At 43.9% G+C, this 22,946-nt stretch overlaps 1 protein-coding gene across 4 annotated transcripts; it reads right to left on the bottom strand.

Annotated features, from left to right (window-relative positions):
- Positions 1-5,759: 5,759 nt before the first annotated feature.
- IP6K2 (inositol hexakisphosphate kinase 2) lies at positions 5,760-17,989 on the bottom strand. 4 transcript variants are annotated; one of them, XM_061567299.1, is made up of 6 exons: positions 17,908-17,989; positions 11,712-11,993; positions 9,768-10,032; positions 8,727-8,896; positions 8,152-8,327; positions 5,760-7,357 (listed from the first exon to the last, which is right to left on the bottom strand). In XM_061567299.1, exons 2-6 carry the CDS (start codon positions 11,914-11,916, stop codon positions 6,842-6,844), a joined length of 1,332 nt encoding a protein of 443 aa, XP_061423283.1. In that variant the 5' UTR covers positions 11,917-11,993; positions 17,908-17,989; the 3' UTR covers positions 5,760-6,841. The 4 variants fall into 4 exon arrangements, with proteins under 4 accessions (XP_061423283.1, XP_061423281.1, XP_061423282.1 ...); XM_061567297.1 differs by lacking the exon at positions 17,908-17,989 and adding an exon at positions 13,321-13,348; XM_061567298.1 differs by lacking the exon at positions 17,908-17,989 and adding an exon at positions 12,746-12,839.
- Positions 17,990-22,946: the final 4,957 nt, after the last annotated feature.

The following is a 22,946-nucleotide window of genomic DNA, read 5'->3' as shown; positions in this document are numbered from 1 at the left end:
TCTGGAGAACTACTCTCAGACTGATTTCGATTTAAAGCTTTCGTGACTGCAGGGATTCATCTTCTTGGTTCTTTCGGTAAAATCGTGAGAATTATTTTATTATGTTTTATTTTTATTATTTTACTTTTTGACTTTACCGAAAGAACCAAGAAGATACTCTCAGATTGCTGCACCAATTTCAAAGACTGAGGAATAATTTAAAAACATGAGCTTGTGGTCCAATATTTCTGAAAAACCTCTACTTTTTTTTACCGGATAATTCTCATTTTAGGCTCCAGTGCTGCTTATCAAGCCAAGCGTCAACATGGTACAACCGGTCACAAGAACCGATAGGCGTGTGCCATACCATTGATGTGTGGGGGGGGGGGGTATGTGAGGTGGTATGGCGATCTCGTGGGTGCGGATAGAATGGGAGGGGGGGGGCTGTGAGAGGGGGGGAGGGATGGTGGGGGGGGAGGTGCTGAAAAACACATTGAGCCCTCGGGGTACTTTATTACCATTGACTCCCAAGCAGCCTCTGCCCTGGTGGTAATATTACAACGTCCCGGACAAAATGTGATCTTGGTGTTTCGGGGAGGAAAACAAATGCCAGAGGGGGCATTCTTATGAGGCGGGACCGCTTGCAAGGTCGGTGAACGAAGTTGCAGCTTTCGCTGCAGGGCTATTGGTGCGTCCATTTTGATACACGGAATTGGGTTGCATATGCTTGGAATAGTGCAAGTAAGAGATGATGATGATGCACGTGCATGGTACTGTATACGCATGTTGCATTTCGGTAAACTGAGCAAACCCAATTATCAAAATTAGTCAGCTACCAAAAGTTACAGACTCTTGAATACAAATCTTGATTCCCGAATCGTGACAATTCAAGCGTTTCAATGGAGTAAGAGCAAAGCCACACGATTAGGTGGATCGACAAATACCTGTTTATGAATGTATTATTAATTAAATAATTCGCCTGCATAGTTGTTTGAGACAGAACATCGCGTTAGCAAGGGTGTCAAGTGACACATACAGTACATAGCATGACCAAGACAAACATCCCCCGTGTAGCCTTAACAGACTGTGGGGGCAAGTGTTGTTAGCGAGCACCTATGAAGGCCGGCACGGCACACGAAGGGGTGGGTGGCCAGCACCACGCTCGGCCACCTTTGTTCCCAAATAGCGATGTTTACACACCGCTTCGGATACTCATTCGAGGCTGAGCCGACCTAGGGGACGCACATGACCGGTTCAGATAATCGACACAAGTGTGTGGCCGTGAGCGCAGAATCGAACTCGGGTCGCCGAGTTTGTGGCGCAGCGTAGCGCTGAGTACACAGCAACCACGGAATGACTGACGCACATACACACATTCTAAAATCTACGATAATTTATACGGTACAATTTTACAATGTTGAGTTGCACGGGGAGGCTGCACCAAACGTCGCACTGCAAGTCACGCCGCACAACGGAAGCCTGGTCAGGTGACATCCCAGTAGGCACGGAGAGTCCGACAAATCACGTGGACCTTACTGGAATGGTTAATCTCACGTCTTGGGTTCTCAATTTGAGGCCTGGAATTTTTTTTCCCTGACCGAGGAATGTGTTGACGTGAATTCCAACGCGACGTTGTCGCGTCAAACAGGTGTTGCTGCATCTTGTTGCGACAATTTGTTCTTCAACTTTGCCGCCGAGCGAGCTGAAAGGAGCAAAGTTTGGCTTGTTAAAACGCCTCTTACGCTGCAAGTTACGCGCAACAGTTTCATTTGTTTGGCTGCGTTGGATCCGTGGCTGGGGGCAGGATCTTCACAATACAATATCTGGCCGAATCATTACGTAGGGCCTAACCACCCCCCCCCCCCCCCAAAAAAAATATACATATTAAATGTGGTTGAATCCACAATGGTTCATATATATATATATGAAATGTTCCCTGGCTGTAACAGTTGTGAATTCTTGCGGAAGCGTTTAAAGATTTTGATAAGTTGAGACCGGCCGTGCATCTCGGTGTGTGCCTGAGTGATTGTTCCATTTTTCAAGCAGCTCTCTCTATGTATACAAATAAGACTGCGTCTCTTCGGGGTTTTACTTGCTTGAGGGGCCCACAAACCAAGGCCCTAGCCATGGAGTCAACATTGGGGGGGACCAAATCTTCCAGGGTGTCTGGGGGTCCCAACCCAGAAAAATATCTAAATTTGAAAACTAATTTCCTGCCTAAAATATATTTTTAAAAAATTAACACATGGGATGGACTTTTTTTTTTTTACAATGTCTAATAGTGTATTGTATTACATTGCTCTGTTTTTTCTTTTCACCATTTCTTGTTTCATTGTATGTAATGGCAGAGATTAGGGATTAATAAAGTACAACCATAACCACAATCATATAAACATAAATTTATGCATTCATTTATATGAAGACAAGTCCAGATATTGTGGCCAAGGTTTAACAAATTGTTGTTTTAATCTACATAGCATAGCAATTTTTTTTATATATAGCAATATATGGGGGGGGGGGGGGGACATTTTGAATATATATTATAATTATGGCCTTGCCACAAACCGTGACGATTTTGTGGACCCATAGACCGTCGAGCTAAGTAGGGTTAACGGATGTTCTCACGAGCATTACGCCAAACCCCCCACCTCCCCCACCTCTGTGTGATATTTCGGTGCAAAAAGTCGAACAGATTGTAGGAACATCATCACGGTCACCTTTCCAGAGGTAAAAATAGATCGATTGATTTAGAACAGGCTTCTAGAATTACGACGCGCCTTGTCCACGCGCGGCGTCAGTCGATGCGATCTGGAAAATTCAAGGCACGGTTCCACATCTGGGTCGCTCCCGTAAAGAACCGTCAACATTTTCCGGAGTGGAACAACACCCGCAGTATACACACTCAATGGTGGGCACCGCCTTTACTGCTGTGACGTTTTGCAGATATTTTGTGGCCATTCAATTATTTATTATTAAGTTTATAATTGCATTGACGATGTTTAACACGTAGGCTTTCATCCATAATAGAGATGTTTTGGGTTAGATCGCGTAAATATATAAATGTGTCGTCAAAACCCGCCACCACCCGTCACAGCCAACTAGTAAGGGTTGTCACGTAAACAAAACATGGACAATTCGTCACTAGTACAGCAACACCGGTGTGTGTTGGAGAGCCAAGCCACAACATTTACAATCTGAGTACGACGTTTCACCAGTAATTACAACTAGCTTCATCAGGCGACAGCCAGATTTGTAGAGAAACAGTGGTTGTATTGCAGTAAATCTGAAACTTGCAAGCAAAAAGCAGACCACGACGTGATAGTCATTGCATCAATGCGTGTGCAATTTGTAAGGCCGCGGTGACACAGACTTATTTCATTTAAAGGTTATAATCCCTTGTTCATCGTGACGTCCTTTTTACTTTGATGTTTCAACAGCGTTACGGAGACCGCGTGACGTGAGGGTTCTGCCTTTGTAGTGAGGGCTGTGAGTTGACGCCGAGGAAGGGGGGAGGAGGCGCCTCGCCCCCCCCATGTGGAGTAACGTCACCCGCTAATTATTGTGCATGGGGGGGGGGGTGTCCATTTGGAAGACGTCACCTCTTCATGATTATTAATGAGGGGGGCTGGTCGACGTGGGGTGACGTCACGCGCGGGACACATAGACATTCTTGGCTCATTGTAGTCGTAAATGCAAGCGAGATGTTGAAGATATGCATAAAAATCATAACAACCCATCCAATCGCTTTGGTGTGAGTTATTCACATGCCTCGTCAGACCCGAGTTGGTGAAACCTGACCGTTATGAGCCACCAATCGAGGCATCCCACAGAAAGGGCCTTAAAGCAGGTTACATTTAAAGTGGTTAATAGCACTGTCAGAACTGCATCTGCGTCTCAATTCCCAGATCCAGTGTCATCGGTCACTCTGCGCGTGGCAGCGAAGACACGGCACATGTTTTGTGCCAGTGATACCCTAGGAATGTGTTTACCAGGGCCGCCACGCTGCGCCCGACATTCATTCGATGTTGCAAATTGTTGTAGGCACCCGGTAAGGACCAGGCAGACGGATAGGCCCTCTCTGAAATGAATTTAGTTCCCCACAGCCACCTCTGGAAAATAGTTCTCAGCATGCGTTACCGAGTGACTGGATGTTTACCCGCGACCTCATGCAGCCTTTGGACTCGTGTATGACTCAGTAAGATTCGATCAATTAAAAACTTAACATTCGAAATACCTTTTTTTTTAAACATCATTCACTTCTCTATTTACGCCTATAATAGGAGTGGTTAAAATCATCGCTGGAACATTTAACTTTCACGCAATGTGAGAACGGGCAGCAATGGAACGGAAGACTTCCGACACCAGATGAAGCGATGAAATCAACTCCTGTGCAGGTGCTAGGAGATTGTTGCAGCACAGGTCGTGAGAGATGCCAACAGCTCGAGGTCTTCATCGAGCAGTGGATTAATCATGGCTCATGATGATGTTAGAAGTGGTCAGGAGTGCAATGGGTAATACTAATCGGAATGGATCCGGTCTCTTCCTTTAAAAATAACCTAAACATACCCGTCTCTTTCAAGCTTCTATGATACACCATCATTTTTAATGCGTTGAGATATTATGAACACAAATCATACTGCATGCATGATGGTGGTGTGCATGATCAGTAATTGATGTCGTGGTCTTTTGGTTATTATTTCAACAAGTCAAGCATGTGTTACTCGTTCAATATATATAAGACGTGCTGTATACACTATATCATATATATTGGCATATATATCTCGGAAGATAGAAAATTCATCTCGGGGTCGATGATACTCATTTCCACAGCTGGTCTTAGTTCTGCCCACGTGACCGAGCCACGGAGAGATTCTGAACACCACCACCACCACGAAGCAGTTTGCACGCGACGGCTTTCACCAGGAGAAATGTATTGGCCCTTTCTTCTCTCCTTTTATTTTCTCCAGGTTGTGATGTTGCTACGAGCAGCAACATCCTTAATACGATCTTCCCTTGGTAAACATTGAAAACAATAGCTGGCCAGGAGCTACGTTTTTTAATTGTCCCGAACAAGAAATCAACCACTTGACAATGGGTGTCTCCCCAATCCAGGTAGGAATGGTACAACATTCTCCTGAGCCCCAACACCATTGCAGGCTTCCCATAAACCTGTGCGACACACAGCCATGACTCAATGACACTTCCCAGAAAACCCTGCGACAAGTGTGGCCATCCTCCCAGAAGCCCTTGCACTATATAGATGTCAAAGGCGACGAGGGCATGCCCCCATATCAAAGTAACCTTGGCACTTCATGGTTCTTGAACATCCATCTACTGTGAAGGGGAAATGGCACGTTGCTGCATCTTTGTGGAAAACAAATGAGGAATTGTAAAAGATCATTACTGTCCTGATGTCGTGTTCAAGGTCTTGGTTGCAAGGATTATTAATGGGCCTCGCCTGGTTACGTAAAAGGCAATTTCATATCATTGAGGCCCTTTGTACAATATACAGTAGTACAACAGATGCATAAATGCCCACAAGCAAAATTGCATTTGTATCGACTTGAAAATACCAAAAAAAAATCAAGTTTGCCTTTGTGACCTAGCTTTTTATCGGCCACGGCTCTGCTCCATGGAGATGAATAATTTTTATATTGCCTTAATCTCATTTCGTTCAATGACGAATTTTCCGCACATTTTTTCAAACCAATTCTAATAAAACCACAGAAAACGGATTACCACATGCGACGGGTTGCTGAAAAGACACGCGCAACAAAACGTACTGCGGTTTTCTTTATTATATAGAGAACTTCAATATATACGATCACGATCACTCCAAATTTTCACGGAAGGTCAGACACCTGTGTCTTAGCCCCCCCCCCCCCCATTCCTCAATAAACATCACCCTTTTACACGATATAAATAAATATGCAAATGGAATATATATCGGCTTATATTCCACGTTTACAACGGGTGTGCGAGAAAACAGGGAAGTGCAAACATTTGCGATGCAACGACAAAAAAAAATGCTGGAGACTGCCCGCTCCATCGAAAACATCATTGTAAACACAACATCGCTTCGTTTGAATAACATTTAACTTTTGGTCCCTCTTTTTAGTGTCCTCACTTCCAAGACCGGAAAAGTCTCCTTAATTTAAGTAACACTCTATATAAGACGAACATGCCTCTCAGGCTGAGAGATATATATAGGAAGAATAAACTGCAATATACATTCTCAGAATGCCATTGTAATCTCGCAGAGTTCAACCTCTCAGGATAAAAATGTAACCCTTTAAAGCTCAAGTTTTCATTGTGAAATGCGAAAAAATAATCCAATTCGTGACCGTTTCATCAACTTGTTCATCAGAAATGAACCAGCAGGAACAGTATGCATCTTGCAGCCCGCAGTCAACCTTCATGTCAAGTGTTTCTTCTGATAACACGTATAAAATGCATTCATCCGAGTCCATGCCTTTCTGAAACAATTCTGAAATTAAGAACCAACAATGTCAACAGTTTATAAGAGCCATTTACTAAGTGTTCTCAAACGTCATCTGCACATCTTCTTCGCACGCGATCCCAAAGTTGTTGTTTTTTTGCTTTAACTCCTTTACGTTGTCCAAATAAATATACCGCTGGTGACAGCTCTGAAAATTGTACGAGTCTATCCGGAAAGCAAAGGGTCCGACATCCAACAAGGTTTTAAAGAACAACTCCCCGCTACTTTGCTGGTGGAGCGACTCAACACCAGAGTCAACGGCGCCGTCTGCGCCAACGCTTTTTTTTCTTCCTCTCCTGTGCGTCAGGATCAACGACAATTCACGCTTCAAAAACCACGCACGGTGGCGAAAGAGCGCCTTCTTCAATCGCCACTCTCCTCCTCGTGCACAGAGCTGCTGGGGCCCACGTTCTCGTGCTCGTGCTTGATTTGTTTGAGGATGTGGATGAGGTTGCGCAGCCCGAAGATGTAATCGGAGTCCGGCCCCTCGTAGGCCACGGAGTCGTCCGTGAACTGCTGGCACGTCGTGTGCGCGAAGTCGATCATGCGCACGTCCACCTTCACCGCCTCGTTCACGCCGGCGCCGTCGCAACCGGGTTCCTCCCCTGCGCTATCGTTGGCCTCAGAGTTCGACGTCCAGCACTCCTGGCCCTCGTAGATGATGAGCAGGGAGCTGGAGTAGAAGCGGTACGAGTCCTGGCGCTCCAGCGCCACCCTGAGCTCCGAGAGCTTGCGCAGGACGGGCTCCAAAAGGTCCTTCCTCAGGCGCTGTCCGTTGTGGAAGAACTGGGTCAGCGTCTCCTTGAAGCCGTTCACCGACAGCTTGCGCCCGATGTACTTGTTCATGAACATGTGTTGAGCAGCGTCTACCCTGTACACCTGTTGTGCAAAGGAAACGCATTTATCCACGGATGTGTCAGATCCAGCCAAAACAACCGTACGTGCTTATCTACGATTATGGTGAAAACTACAGAACTACCATTGTGAAGTAATAAATCTGACAATATATCAGAAAAGAACAGCGATTGCTACTGTTATCACGGGTACAGACTGTATTCAAACAATGACCTTTGCACGGGTTCGTTCCAGTAAACGTTCACCAATAAAAGACCTCTCAGCTACGCTTTACGCCCACACCAATAAACCACAAACGCACCCGTAACCAAAGTTCAGTTAATCCGTGAAAGATCACATGACTGGCTCACAAAACCGCAGTTTTGAGAATGAGGCTCGTGAGAACCTACGGAGACGTCATCACCCCACCCTTGTAAAATCGTCCCTTGCAAGATTTTACGTGCCTACGTGCCATTTTGAGTGGCTAGCCAACCTGACACATTTATGACCCAAGTCCAATTGAACAAATACAACTTTTTCAGAGAATGCTTTTAGAGGCAAGTACAATTTCAAGGGGAAACAGATGTGTAGTGGTTAGCATACTGTGCCGCTAGGAACCCAGTCACAGCTCGCATCCGCTGCAAGCGATATCTGACCCAGGCTGTGTTACCCCTACCGTGCCCTTTCACCAACCTGCAACGATCACCATGGTGAAATATGTTCAAACAAACCTCCACAACCAACAGGGCACTGGGAGCTTTTCATCCAGCAATATTTATTGATAGAAAGCTGAACAGGACTGTGAACGATTCTGAGAGTGCGAGCGGTTTGCAACGGACCTGCATGCCACACACGCGCACGCCCAGGACGGCCGATGTGCTCTGCTGACACTTGTGCGTCTGCCGCGCCTGCTTCTCCTCGGATGCGTCATCACCGTGCTGCCGCGTGCCCATCTTGAGGTCCAGGATGCACGGCCACTTGTACGCAGACACCAGGTTCTCCAGCAGAAGGAATCCTTCGAGTGCTGGTTAAGGTCAAATGCTTAATTTAAAAAAAACTATTGTTTTAATGAAAATCAACCAGGGTTGAATGCCTTTACACATGAGCTCATCCACCGCACCACCGAGCTGGACTTTGAGAAGCAGCAGGGTACTGGGGACCTATGGGGAGCCACGGTTGTGAGATGTTAACTATCTTGCCTGGTATATAGGTCGTGGGTTTGATCCCGACGCCTGTATATTTAGACTTTGCATGTTCTCCCCGTGCGAGAAGTCACGTGACCTCCACATTTAGACTCAACATGCGTTTAGAGTATTTGGCTGCAAGGCCGCTTTTGAAAAAAAGCGCCAAATAATAGCTCAGTGGGGGCCTTAGCTGGTAAAATAACAACATAGTTTAGTGTTATGAAGGATACTGTATTGGTTCTTGTGCTTTGAATTGTCCTTCATGCGCTGCAGCTGCTGCTGGTGGCACTCCATGCTCCAGGGGTTCCCGCGCGTCTCCGCTGGCAGGTTCTCCGAGCTGGAGTCCCGCTTGTAGTACGCCACCTCCGACTTCACACCAACCTCACAAGACTTCTCCTGCCTGCGTGCCCACAGCAACATCAAAAAACAGGTAAATTTTTTAATAGGCCACATTCTGCATGAAATTTTGGTTTGCAAGTTTAAAAACATTATTTACAGCCCTTTTGTCAATCGCCTGTTGGATCAAGCCCCCCACTCGCATGTCAATCGTAAGGGGTTGTTTGACCATTCTTCACCAGGCTAGCCAGTGTGGGTTAGTAAAACGGAGCCCAATGATCAGTTCAAATACCATTTGCCATTGGTGTCAGCTAAGGCCTGAAATTTTATTCGGATCATACGTTTCCGTTGCAGTGAGTTGGCCCACCGTACCACTGCTACACCTTTTTTGAAAGTGTATCTGGAACCAAGGTATTCTCTAAAATTAAAATCATGGTAAACGGCTACTTTTGCAATTGCTGGTGTGGCAATTTAAATTTCATGGGTATTGCAATAAAACTACACATTAGCCCAAACCACACAACGCCCATATCAAACAATACTCTATCCTTAAGTTTCAACTAACCCACGCAAAACACACCGTGTCTGTTCAATGGCTGGCTTGGAACACGATGTTTGAAACCCTGAGAGAAAGGGAGCTGTACCCATGAATTTGTAAAAAAAAAAAAAATCACCGCTTGCAGATGCAAACGTAGGATTACGGCCAGATTTAATTAAAAATTAACTAAACGGATATTAAAATAATTCCAGAAAATCCTCTTTCATGTAATTACCTTGGCAATTACACAAAACATTCCTTGTGACTACAATAATTAAACTGCAGTGTAACACATTAGTCCCAAAGTTCTTGTTCAGGTTGCCCCCACCACTAACGCGTGCACCAGCGGCTACCACAACTTGAGCGAAGATCAATAGGATTTCGTCGCCACACGTACCTCCTTTTCTCCACCGAGGAGGACTTCTGCTTGCCGGCGTCGGTGTGCGGCTGCTGTTCGGAGTTGCCAGACGGCGAGGGCACGGCGCCGCCACCATTGCAATTGTTGTTGTCCCAGCGCGGCTGCTTGCGCTTGGGCTGCCCGCACTCGAGCGAGTACTTGCGCTCGTAGCGACCGCCCGCGGCCTCCTCTCCCTCAGTCTGCGGGTAGGCGATGAGGCTCGTCTTTCCTTCCTCGTCCTCCTCGAAACTGACCGAGACGATGCCTGTTCACGAGCGCCCGGGTTATGGGGGGGGGCGGGGGGAATTGAAGAGGGCACAAATTTAGCGACACATTGCCGTGGAGCGAGAAAAATGCCGGAAGCTCGAATGAGATCTCGGCAAACAAAACAAAAATTTGTTTTCTTACCGTTTAACGTCACATCTTGGAGAACAAATGTAAAGGGCGGGTTTTTTTGATCCGCCCTCACATCCCGATGAAGCTATAACCTAATTTGAAGAGTGACACATGGGAACACAGGCAGCAAATCTGCACATTGCAAAAAAATATAGGCAATATTTTCATGTAATGTGTTCCGTTAGTCTAACGAACTGATGTGCCATTCAAAGAACGACAAAGACGTTTGATCAACATATTGCTTTATTGACCACATTTGAAAAAAAAAAAATTCCGTTTTCAAGTGCAAAGTGCTAGCCACAACCAAAAGAATCCGTTGATGCAAATGAGAAAATTGCACAGCAGAGCATACACAGGCATCGTTTGCAAAAAACAAATCGCAAGTTACAGTATGTTACAACATAGCAACAAGTCGTAAAATACTGTAGAGTTCAAACCCAGATAAAGTGCATTTTTACAGCAATTTGTCAATTACAAACGTGAACACAAAACAAATAAAACTGCCAGTGGCATGTGCATGTGCAAACAATCAAGTAACTGGACATTAAGATAGCAATCAGCCTCATATCCCAGTCACTTTGAGATATTTTCTTTGGTCCAAACACAAAAAGAGTTTTTTCACGGCATTTATTCACAAAACCACCGAGAAATATTCCAAGCAAACATCGTCACCATCATATTTACAATCCATATAACATCACAAGTATTTTTGGGGCGGGGGGGGGGAATTAAAAAAAAAAAATCGCAAAAATAATCAGCGTCGACCGCAAACGAAAATCAAAATCAACGCGAAAGTCCTTCGTTCTCGTACCATCGATTCGGCGCTCTATCTGTACCACCCCGATGGTCGCTTGCGATCGCGACGGAATATTACTGGAGCAGCAGCAGCATCAGCATCAGCCATGGCAAGACTCCAGCTAAAGTGGCAGGGCACCGTGCTGCCGCGGGCGACGCGAGCGTGAGCAGACGCGTGGCCATGCCATGTCACCACCACCCCCAGGCGCTGTTGTGTCGTCTAACGAGCGAGAAAAGCCACTCGGGGTGGGGGGGGCCGGCCACCTATAAGCCTTACAAAGCGTTGGGGGGGGGGGGTCACCTAAGCCTGGGAAAGACACATCGCGCGCGGGAGACTCAAGCATATTACGGGGATCTTGCGAGCAGGGCGAGTGTGGTGGGTGAGTAGAGAGACACACAGAGGGCTTTCGGGAAGGGGCCCGGTGCTCGAGTGACGAATGTTAAGAGACATTTAAAACAAACAAAAAATACTCAACCAAGGAACGCCTCTCGCCAGTATAACTTAAGCAAAACCGGTTCGGCAAAGGTGGTCTTGGTATTTTCTTAGCGCACATGACCAGCAGGTACGAGGTCACTGGGAAAACCCATGACGTCAAAACAACAGCATCAGCATCATCATCGCCACGACTAAGACGACATCAAGAAATCCGTACGGAGCGGCGGCGAGGATAGGGAGAGGAGGGTATGACAAGCAAGTTGTTGCGGACGACGAAAACTGCGTTAATAGTCAGGATGGGAAATCGACAACCTCACCTTTGTACTGTGGCACGAAGCCCGCGATGTCGAGCGGCAGGCTCTCGTAGACCTGATGCTCGCGTTTGATGAGCGGCTTGCAGATGGTGGCGTCGTTGAAGCGGAGGACGCACGTGTGGCCCCCCACTTGGTGCACGAACGGCTCCAGCAGGACCCCCCCCTTGTTGATGTTGTAATTGTCCATTTCGGATAGGATCGGGCTCATTCTGGCCTCCCGAAAAGCGCGGGTCGTTATCCTGAGAAGGGCTTCGGCTCTGTCGGTCACTTGGGGTTTGGAGAGGCCTGACCAGAAACAAACAGCGTGATGTTAATTGTTAAATTGGGCGCGTGGCATTGTTTACAAAAAAATAATTGATGATTGTGCGAGTAAAAAAATGAGATTATATCGTATTCTTGGTTCTTTCGGTAAAGTCACGTAGAAGGGAAATACTAAAATAATATAAAACAATTAAAATTCTCACGTTTCGACTGCAACACAAGCAAACGTCATCAGGTGTGAAATTGTGTTGCAGTCGAAACGTCGTGAGAATTTTTGTTTAATATTTTTATTATATTATTATTTCCCTTCTACGTGACTTTACCGAAAAAACCAAGAATATAAATCCCTGCAGTCACGAAAGCTTTAAATCAAAATGTAACATTATATCGGTGATAGAAACCAAATGTCCAGCACGAAGGCAAATTTACGTCGGAAACATGTTTTTATACCACGCGATTCCTTAATGGTTAAAGTGTGCTCATAATCGATTCGCGTAACACAATTACTGCGTTACGTACGCCTCGTAACAGGAAATCCAGACACGACACGACAGCAACAACAACAAAAAAACCTTGCAGCGATCACAAAAAATTCAAGGCACGTCCCCTCCATCGTCTAGAACGTTCATCAAACGCTGTCTACGTGCGCACCACAGCGATCCACATCGTGCTCGCACACAAAACGTGTACCTCTAACAAAACACAACAGCAAAGCAATGGCATGAGATGGGGACGGACGGCCTAGTGAGAACCCCCGAACAACAACAACAACGTACGGCGGGAGGAGGAAATCTTCTCTCCTCGCCCGCTCGCTTCAGTGGCGTTATGTAAGCGCTGGGCAACAGCGCAGTCAAATAAAGCGGAGCTCTGCCTTCGCCCCCTGTCAATCATCCGCGTGACGTCACAGACGACGCCCCGCCCCCGCCCGTCGACCAATGGAAACGCCCAACACGGCCTCGCGCCACTCCCTCCTCGCCTTCCTATTGGGCGGCGTTCGAAGTGGGCGGCACCGCGTTCGAACGAGAGCCCTGGCAACAGCGGGAGCAGCCAATAGGAATGTGGCACAGATGTGGGGGGTGAGGGGGGTGGTACCAAGACACCCCCGCCCCCCTCTGCACCGTTTTACACGACTTGTTGTTGATTTCGGCACGCTTAGTTTGTTCTCACAAAAACACCAAAAACCCCATACGTGCCATTACATAAACCCACATTTAAAACATTTTTACGCATTTTTTATTCGAGCACCAGGATTTGGCGAGAGAGGAAAAAAAATACACCATAACGCCTTGTTGTTTTTGGCAACGTAATTAAATGATAGATTAAAACCGAATCAAGCAAAAAAAAACCAAACCTTCCAAGTCCATCCACTACGACAGAGAGAACATCGACAATTCACGAAGCCACTGAACTTGCACATTCCCTACTTGAGCAGGCCTCGTCGAGAGAGAAAAAGAATGCGGCAAAGGCCACGTGACACCTTTACCCCAAGCATCCCACCCCTACAAACCCCCTATTGGATGACCTCACTTGTGTTTTTTAGCCCTTAAAGGAGAACTGAAAAACAACCCCGAGTTACCAAAAAAAAACACAAGGAGATCCCTCTCCACAAAAAAAAACCCGACGCTAAGCGTGAAACATCGATTTCATGTCATGCTGGTAAATACATGTTTTTGGCAATATTTGTGTTGTTATTATGTTATTGCCAAGCTCATGGGCCCATTGCAAAGGGTGTAATAATGTGCACATAAAAAAGCCCCTCGAAATAAAAGTGTTGAAATAATGACTCATTTTTATCACGCGTTACCATTACAGATTGCCTTACATAACTGGGATGTTGTAAATACGTGTAAATCTACAATGTACATAAAACGTCAAGACAATGCTTGTTTTTAGTCACCTACGTAAATGTTTCATCAAATGTATTTGCATAAACACACTTGCAAATGTATTATGCTTGCCAAAATTAAGATTGTTTTTACAGGGTAATTCCCTTTGACATTCAAAGCCATTCCTATCACCCCTTGTTTGAAGCCGTTGCTAAGGATTATACTGCAAACATGCCATTAAAAGTAAATTTTTTTACCCGAAAAAAGGGGATTAGTGGATTGGGGTTTAACATGAACGGAAACCTAATGACAAAACCCCATTAGTATTAGTCTTCCCTTTGTTAACGACCACAACATTTTAATCGAAAAATAGAATTAGATTCGTTTGCAAACAAAAACAGGCTTCAGCGGGCTATGTTTTTGCAATAGCGAAGCTATTATTGACATGGGTGCATAACTAAATGCCATAACAAAGCGATTGCAGTTCGCAAAGATAATATCCTTGTGGAAAACCTATTGAAGCTATTTAAATTTTCAAAAAATTAGGCGATTGCGCGATTAACTTTTAAATACCATAGTGTAGCAACTATTTAATATAAAGACTGTGGAATTTAAATAATTGTAAAATGCAACATATACATGGATAAACATGGGATTAGACAAGTGTATCATAAATATACACAAAAAGAAAGCCTCAACAGAACGGTATTTTCTGCACAAAATCTGACAATGGCCCTCTACTTACTACGCAGAGATATTTAGTGGCGTATAGGTACAGTGCAGCATTTAGTAGTCTAATAAACATGTGTGTTGTCCGTGGTAGGAGATGGTGATATAAATGCTGAAATCCCTTGGGGGAAAATATGGAGTACATTCTGTCCTCAACAATCCATTGTATCCCTTGGCAACACTAATGAGGGTTTTGCAGTCACAGAAGGGGTTCAACAAAATGCCGTGCATCCTACAGCTGCTACCCACAAAACAGCAACCACGTGCTGGCATAGCGATAACCCCTGTAACGGGAAATTCGAAAATAAAACGTACAGAATTGTACGATGCATTGCTGCAAAATTACCCAAAAAAATGCAACGCCTAGTTTGGTAATTCAGCGAAAATAAAATGCTTTGTTATAACTCACCATTGAATTTTGCACAATGCTGGTTTAATTTGTAACAATTGTCTTAGAAAACAATGCAAAATAATTAGGATGTTATATGCATACAAATGCACTGTTTACTTTTGTTCCTTATTACGGAATTTGGCAACACTACATGAGATAATAAATCGTACCAAATGCCACGTAAATCTACAAGGCCAATACACAAAGGAAAATGTGGTAAATATAGTATTGGGTAAATACAGTCTAGAATAACAGAGGTAGTGGTGCCATCTCAAAACTGAACCTTTCAAATAACAAATTCGTACTCTTTGGAATAAAAAAAAATATCAGCAAACATTGCACCGTGATAATTATCTCACAAACGTGTTTTAATCTGCCAATCCCATACACCAAAAACCGTACAAAAAACATGCGTGTACATGGCCCGGCTATGTCTATATGACGATACGTATTAATTACCGTGCATTTCGACGTCTGGGCCACCCGGTGATTAGGGCCGGTTCCCAACTCGATGGTTTCATGCACGCAGCCGTACCCACTAATTTCCCGGTGGGGGATTTACCGAGGTGTGGTTGCCTGCTATGAAGTAACACGATTTTTACTTCCTATTTCGCAAGTTCGATGCCATTATGCGCTCGTTATGAGATCCAGTGTCCAAAAAAAACTTGATGATAACTTCCAGCGAACATAAGAACGCACACATTCTCGTGAATTTGTTGACAAACTGTTCAGGATTTCTAGATTTGAAGCTTTCGTGACTGCAAGGATTCATACTGTTAGTTCTTTCGGTAAAGTCACGTAGGTAAAAAAATGAAATTAAAATTAATAAAAAAAACTGTTCAGGGTTTTCTTCGCGAACCAACGCTGATCAGCGTGGCCAAGTAAAATTAAACGTCTCCCACAACCACAGGGCATGGGGAGGCCATCATCCAGCAGTGGACTGATAGAGGGATTTAAACAATTCTTACGTTTTTATTACCTACATATTTTAACGTATTTCACAAAGTGCTGTAACATGTCTATGTAGGATATTCATTTCAGTAAACACACGCATTTTGTTACAGGGAGTTGCTTTTAAACAAAAACTTGCCATTACATGAAATAAATATTCCTCTTCACCAGGAAAACATCATCCCCCTCGATATGTTAACGGTGGGAATGAATGGTGTGTCTGTTGGTGTAGAATTCCCATATCAATTACGATACAACTCAGCTGTCAACACAGCAGGGTCCCAACAGTGACAGGCAATGCACAGAACTCACCAAGGGTGGAATACCCAATCAATCATCACTATCAGCACAGTAATAGAAAGCATCATCACCACCATCATCGAGGGATGGAACAATAACCACCATATGGTGAGGCTGCACCACTGTATTGGGAGGTCAATAACAGATGCGTTAGGCACGAACTGTACGTGTCATAACAATAATAATATTACGACATTGTGTCAATCACTGTCACCGATAGATGCTCTCCCCCATGATGTGCGCGGGTCGTGGTGGTTGTTACGCTATACTTCACGACCTGACATACTTCCACCACTGAATCAGGAGTGCCGATGGAGGGTATGCAAAGCCCAAGGCTATTTTTGAGATTATGGGAAACTTAACATTGACTTTTGGCTCCGAGGTTCACCATATGGCAATTTGCCTGCAGGGTCGATAAAATTAGTACCAGGGTAGGCAAAAGCACGTTCATTCGTGGTTGGTTAAAGAGCAGTTTTAACACTGCAAACGAAATGTGGAACTGCGACTACGATCCCTGGCGATGTTTATTTTAATACAATCATAGACCACATTTTCATTCAATCACTTCCCGGTGTTTGAGTTGATGATGGCGCCTTGGATGGCATATCTATGGCAGAAATGTGTCACAGATGAATACAAATATATAAAACATTGCATTTACTGAAGTTCCTGTACAGTTAAGCAGCTTAATTGGGGGTTAGAGTTTGAGTTGAGGCTTGGTTTGAGGATGTACGTTTACGGATATTATTGAAGATTTGAGGTTCATGTCTTGGGATTTAAGGATTCAGGTTTAGGCGTTAGGGTTTTAAGAGGTTGGGGTCATGGTTTCGGGTTGGGGTTAAGGACGAACAGTACCCAAAGCCCACTTATCTTGCCCCGAGTACGGGGCAGTAGTGTCAGCTCTAGACTTACCACCGCCGGTTCCGATAGGCGAGTGAGGGGTGGTGGTAAGCGTGGTACAAGAATGTGTCATCTTGACCTTGATCAAATGGACTTGTGGAATTCGGTTCTGACAATCAGCTGTGATCACCATCACCACGATCCCACAATGACACTGGATGACGTCACAATAAGGGCTGCCCCACCATGTCCACGACTTTGTTGCAGTGTGGTCCAGATGTCTTGTGACCCCATTTAATTATCTAAAACGTAATATATTTGTTTGTATACCCCAATGGATGTGTAATGTAAGCAATATAAAAATGACGTAATTAAATATCAACACGACTATAAATATTAACAATGTCCCTCGTTAAGGGTCCGGCAAATGTTTTAAGGAGTTGGAAGTCACAAGACATTGACACCGTCACACACACGGCGAGTAACTTCACACGGCCTCGGCGAGATACGGCGGTACCGTTGTCGTCGTTATTGTTGTTATCGCCACACACTTACGACGCATCTCGACGCGCCAGCGACTTAATTGTCCCTTAAAATAACCACATACAACAATTCAAGCAAGGCCGCGGCCGCAGCCTGCCGATTTTCCTAAAACCCGCCGCCGCCCACCCCGCACAATGGGTGGGCGGGCGGAAGCAGCCAACGACGGGAGGGGGGCCGCAACCAAAGCGGAAGCGAGACGGGGAATTTAATTTAGTTTCTTTTTTATTCTAATCAACGCGTGCATCTGTTCGGCGATTGTACGACGAGTTGAAGCGATTTAAAAAAAAGAAGGCAAGAGAGGCGAAAGATCGCACGGGGGGCGTGCGTTTTGACCTTGGCGGTGCGGTTAGTTACTTACAAGGCCTGAGCGGCAGCCGGCGGCAGGAGGATGATGTGGAGATGCGCCCGATAACGCCACCACCACCACCACCCCAAGTGACATGACGTCACTATTAAAACAATATATGAAGATGACGTCATCTCCCCCCCCCCCCCTTGTCGAGGGGTGTGTTTTTTTTCTCTCACGCGCTGTGTTTATTGGTGAAGTGACGTCATCGCGTTTGCTGGAACTCGCGCGATGACGTCACGTTGTTGTTTTGTTGTTTTTGTTCATAATGAAGTTTCGTGTTGTTTTATACTGGATATAGAATGCGATTAATTGCGGGGTTTTTTTGTAATATTTATACTTTAACTAAGCGTATAAGTTCGACGCAACTCAACGTTGGTCGTCACTGACGTTGATGAATAAAAGCACAAATCATTGTCATAGCCGTCAACCCATTTCGGTTTACCCCGTAGTTCTTGGGCAGGGGAATTGGATTTTACAGGTCCGCATGTAGTCCAGACGTTTTAATACGGGCAGACATTAATGTGTCGTCTATTTGCTTGTGTTTCTCCCTTGTGATGGGACTTTGACCAATAAGGTCTGAATTGGTCTGTAATAAGACAGAGCACTGATAAGGGGTTGACAGGTATGCAATTGTGTTTGTTTCCCCAATGATAGAATATGAGGTTAACACGCAGATGGGCTTTCGTTACCAATATCTATAATATAAGTTTTTGGGTTAGATCACGTAAATTATCAAATGTATCGTTAGTCACGAATTGGCCACGTTATGTTTACGTGACAAACCTTACTTATTGGCTGTGTCGGGTGGTGGCGGGTTTAACGACACATTTATATTTGGACCAGTATTAATAATTCATAATAAGCCAAATACCTCTATGATGGATAGAACAATGAATTGGAAAGGAAAAAAACACTTGAGAAAATACATTTTAAACCGATTTTGGAAAAAAACGATGTTCATTTGTTTGTGATTCCAGTATCCCGATGGTTTTGAGTCGGGACGTCTGTGAAAAGAGCTTCATAGCTTATCGGATTTCTCCAGGGTAAATAAAGATTCTGATTTATTAAAAATATATTCTTATATGAGATTCAAGCGCCCAGTTTGAGTAATTTCTCTCCCCAAGCGTGCACATGAACAACATGGCTTATATTCTTGGTTCTTTTGGTAAAGTCACGGAGAAGGGAAATAATAAAATAATATAAATATAAAACAATAAAAATTCTCACGACGTTTCGACTGCAAAACAGGAGGTGTTAAGATGTTCAAACACCAAATAGATCACTTTTCCCAGGCATCACGTTTGCATAAACCAGACGTACTTGTGGCAAAACATCGGAGCATATTTATTTGCATGTTTTGCTAGAAAGGGTCAATCGTATTGTTTTTTCATAACAGTGCTTGTATGACAAGCTACACTGGCTATTGATAGACTGATGCCTGTCATAGGAATCTGAACTTTCCACATTAAATAGCCTCGAACCAAAAACTATGATACAACAGTTGACATTGTTCATCCATATACAACATCATTGAAATGGCAATTACGGCATATGACATTTTCAGCAAAGGTGTGGACGAGTGAGATCAGTTGTCGCATGGCTGGTTATTTGAGTTATATATTCTTAGCTGTAACATTAATCACACATTCCAGCAATGGCAAATTGTCGGTATATGACGCGCAGATGTCAGAGAGTGCGGGAACTCGGTCATTGATGAGTAAATCGTTGAGCCCTCAGTCGCATTGACATTCCAGAAACTGCGTCAGAGAAAATAACCTTTGCATCGGCCACTGTGACGATTGCCACTAACATACGCATCTACAGAATAACGTACATTCTACAGTTGTTAATGACACCTGTAAAGTGTAAGTAATGTGTATCAAGTTTTAACTTGCGGTACAGTATGTCCATTCGCTAGTGCGATTGTGGCATGCAACCAAAACTATGGATCACATGGTAAACCGCTGTAGCCTTCAACAGAGGAGGAATAGCGAAACTACACGAGCTTTTTTCTGAAGCCCTCTCTTAATGACTATCAGCTTTTAAACATAATGCGCCCATAGGCAAGGAGTATAACATTAAAGAATTTGTGGGGTTTTTTCAAGTAGTTTTTTTTTATATGATGTGGATTTGAACCAGATTAGGTAATTGTGTGAGGAGTTCACAGATCTGTGAAAGATGTGGAAGCAGTCCCATCACTTAGATAATTATGATTATTACTGGCTGGGTCAGACATGGCCATGTCCTCTTTTCAACAAATTCAGCATGACTATAAAGCTAGGCAAATTATATGTAGCTATATTTCGTGCTCAAACTCATATATTAAACCGAAATTTGCATATTTACCATATTGTTATAGCATGTACTCGAGTCTCACATGTACACAAGGTAATCTGGAAGTGTAGACAAAATGTTATTCACTCAGCTCAAAATTCGATCAAATGAGTGGCATTTAATAATTCACAGCCTTTCTCAATCCATCCGTCTTCCATACCGTGTTGAGCGTGATGGATTGTTGGACCATACTTCGCTATGCTGGTCATTGATTGAGGGTTGGTGAAGGTGGAGGAGGGGGAGCCCAGGACCTGTTCAAATATCACTCGCCATTGATGATAGCCGTATCTGGGGGTCAAATTCGGGTTGCCGGATTCATAGCGCAGTGCACCAATCACTACACCATCAATCGCACCTACCACCCACCTTCCCGGGTGCAATTTAATCATTTGGAAAATTGACACGAGTGAGTGAAAAATGAAATGGAATTTATTTTTTATCGCACAATCTTTGTTGCTGAAAATATGCATTTTGGAAGAAGTTAATGAAAAGAAGCATAATTATTTTTACTGGGACAAGTGAAGTCATTTATTACACATTTGTCACTGAAACACAAGTCATGAATCAAATGTCAAAAGGCGAATGCTATTTTGTGCTGAGTAAGCTGTGGCGATGTCCTTTTGTGGTACTGTCACTCGGTTCCCAGGTCACCCTTTTAAGAGGTTTTTATTATCCCGTCTCCTTCGGAGCACATAACACAGTATTCTACATTTAAAAAAAACACCCACCGATGTTACCTAATAATGTATGAGTACACAGTCTTAAAACCCTGACCACTAAATCTACGGCTTGACAATTACAGTAATCACCGCATTAATTCTGCATGTGAGATCACGACTTTATTCTGAGAGTTAGTGTGAGCCTGTGACATAAGCCAAAAGGTATTTAGACACACAGAGAGGGACACACAACATAGACACACATTGCTTCTGTATTCTTGCAACACTTATTGTCACACGTACATAAGCTGTTCACGGAGATCATAGCCAAATGAATAATGGTCAATTTAGAGGCCAACCAACCATATATGCCATTGACCCCATACACGCTATGAAGCAGATTCTAGAAAAGATAAATTACGATAAAACCCCATTATATACCTCGCTTTTGGAGATTATCAAACGGCTGAACAGTGGTGCTGTAGATAACTATGAACGGACTTATCGTCACGTACAACAAGTTCGTTGAACAAAGGCAAATATTTGTAGGGAGGAATATTAGTGGAAAAACACGACTAAGTATATTCAGCAATTATTGAACCAGGATCGAATGAAGAAATCAAGCAGCGAGCTGGGGCAGTATGGAGTGCTTTGTGGAAAATTCATTTTGATAATCAAATACAACATTCTCGCGTGTATGTGTGAAGACGATAGTTGGTAAACATGTCGTAGTACCTGATATACGGATCGGAAAGCTAAAAAGTATAGAGAAATGCATACCAGAAGTTCAGAATCAGAAATGAGAATATGTATTTATGCTGGAGGAATCCTATAGGTAAACTATGAAGCTCTTTTTCACAGGAGCCCAGTATAGGCAGGTCGGAATGTCACAAGAACAAATAATACAAAGACACGACACGAGTGCAAAGTATAGGAGAGGTCAGCAAATCACAAAAAAATACGAATTAAACGATATTATCTTCTTGGTTCTTTCGGTAAAGTCACGTAGAAGGGAAATAATAAAATAATAAAAATAAAACATAATAAAATAATTCTCACGACGTTTCGGCCACAACGCAAGCAGCCGTCCTCAAGTGAAGACTAGGTATGTCGCGGAGACAGCGTCTAAATGAATGTTTCATTCATGTTTCATTTTATTTTATTATTTCCATTCTACGTGACTTTACTGAAAGAACCAAGAAGATGAATCCCTGCAGTCACGAAAGCTTTAAATCGAAATTTAAACGATACTATTTTTACTCAGCGGGTAAAGCCCACTGAAATATGAGCTTAATTTTCAGAAGTGACCTGGCCACAAATGACAACTCAACGATGTAAAGTATCTGGAAATTTACAGCAGCCAAATAAACTAAATAATTTAAAGGCGTGTTTCTAGGGAGAGACACAATGATGAACACGTGACTCAACTTTTTCATAAAGCTAATTATTAGGTGTTGGCATGAAAGATCTCGAGAAAGGATGACAGCCCATGGATGAGACTGGTGATGGGAATGCCACCAAAGGGAGGGGACATTCCCGACAGTACGACCACTGCAATTATGGACGGAATGGAACAGCTCGTACTCCAGAGCGAAATGGATTGTGGGATTTTAGGACTGGCAACAACATGAGAAGACCTCCATCCAGAAGTGGATAGATCAAGGCTGATGATGATGATACATTTGGATACTTGCATCATCACCATGGCGAAAATGTCAAGTTGCCTTGTTAAAATTCAAGCAAATAAAATGCCGACAGATAAAACGTCGTGGGCTACATCTCGCACAAGGCAATGCTTATTTGCGTCTTGGGTTCAATCTTCAGCAACCGTGCATTGTTTAGAAGACTACTTCACGTCTACGAAAATGCGCACTTTCATCACCACGTGTGTTTGCAATGTTTCAAATCAACCGTCTTCTAAATCAGCTCCACCAGTCGAACTTGTGGCCTTCGACGCTTTACGGGTGTTTATTAGCCCACACCACCGTCGCCAGCTGAATAATCAACCATATTAGTGTTGATTATAACTCGCATACCTGCACTGTACACAGAGAG

The sequence above is a fragment of the Lethenteron reissneri genome, chromosome 38 (assembly GCF_015708825.2).
Source record: "Lethenteron reissneri isolate LAM-NWPU_2019-01 chromosome 38, ASM1570882v1, whole genome shotgun sequence".
NCBI classification, from domain to species: Eukaryota; Metazoa; Chordata; class Hyperoartia; order Petromyzontiformes; family Petromyzontidae; genus Lethenteron; species Lethenteron reissneri.
This window is presented reverse-complemented; position numbering and strand designations above follow the sequence as displayed.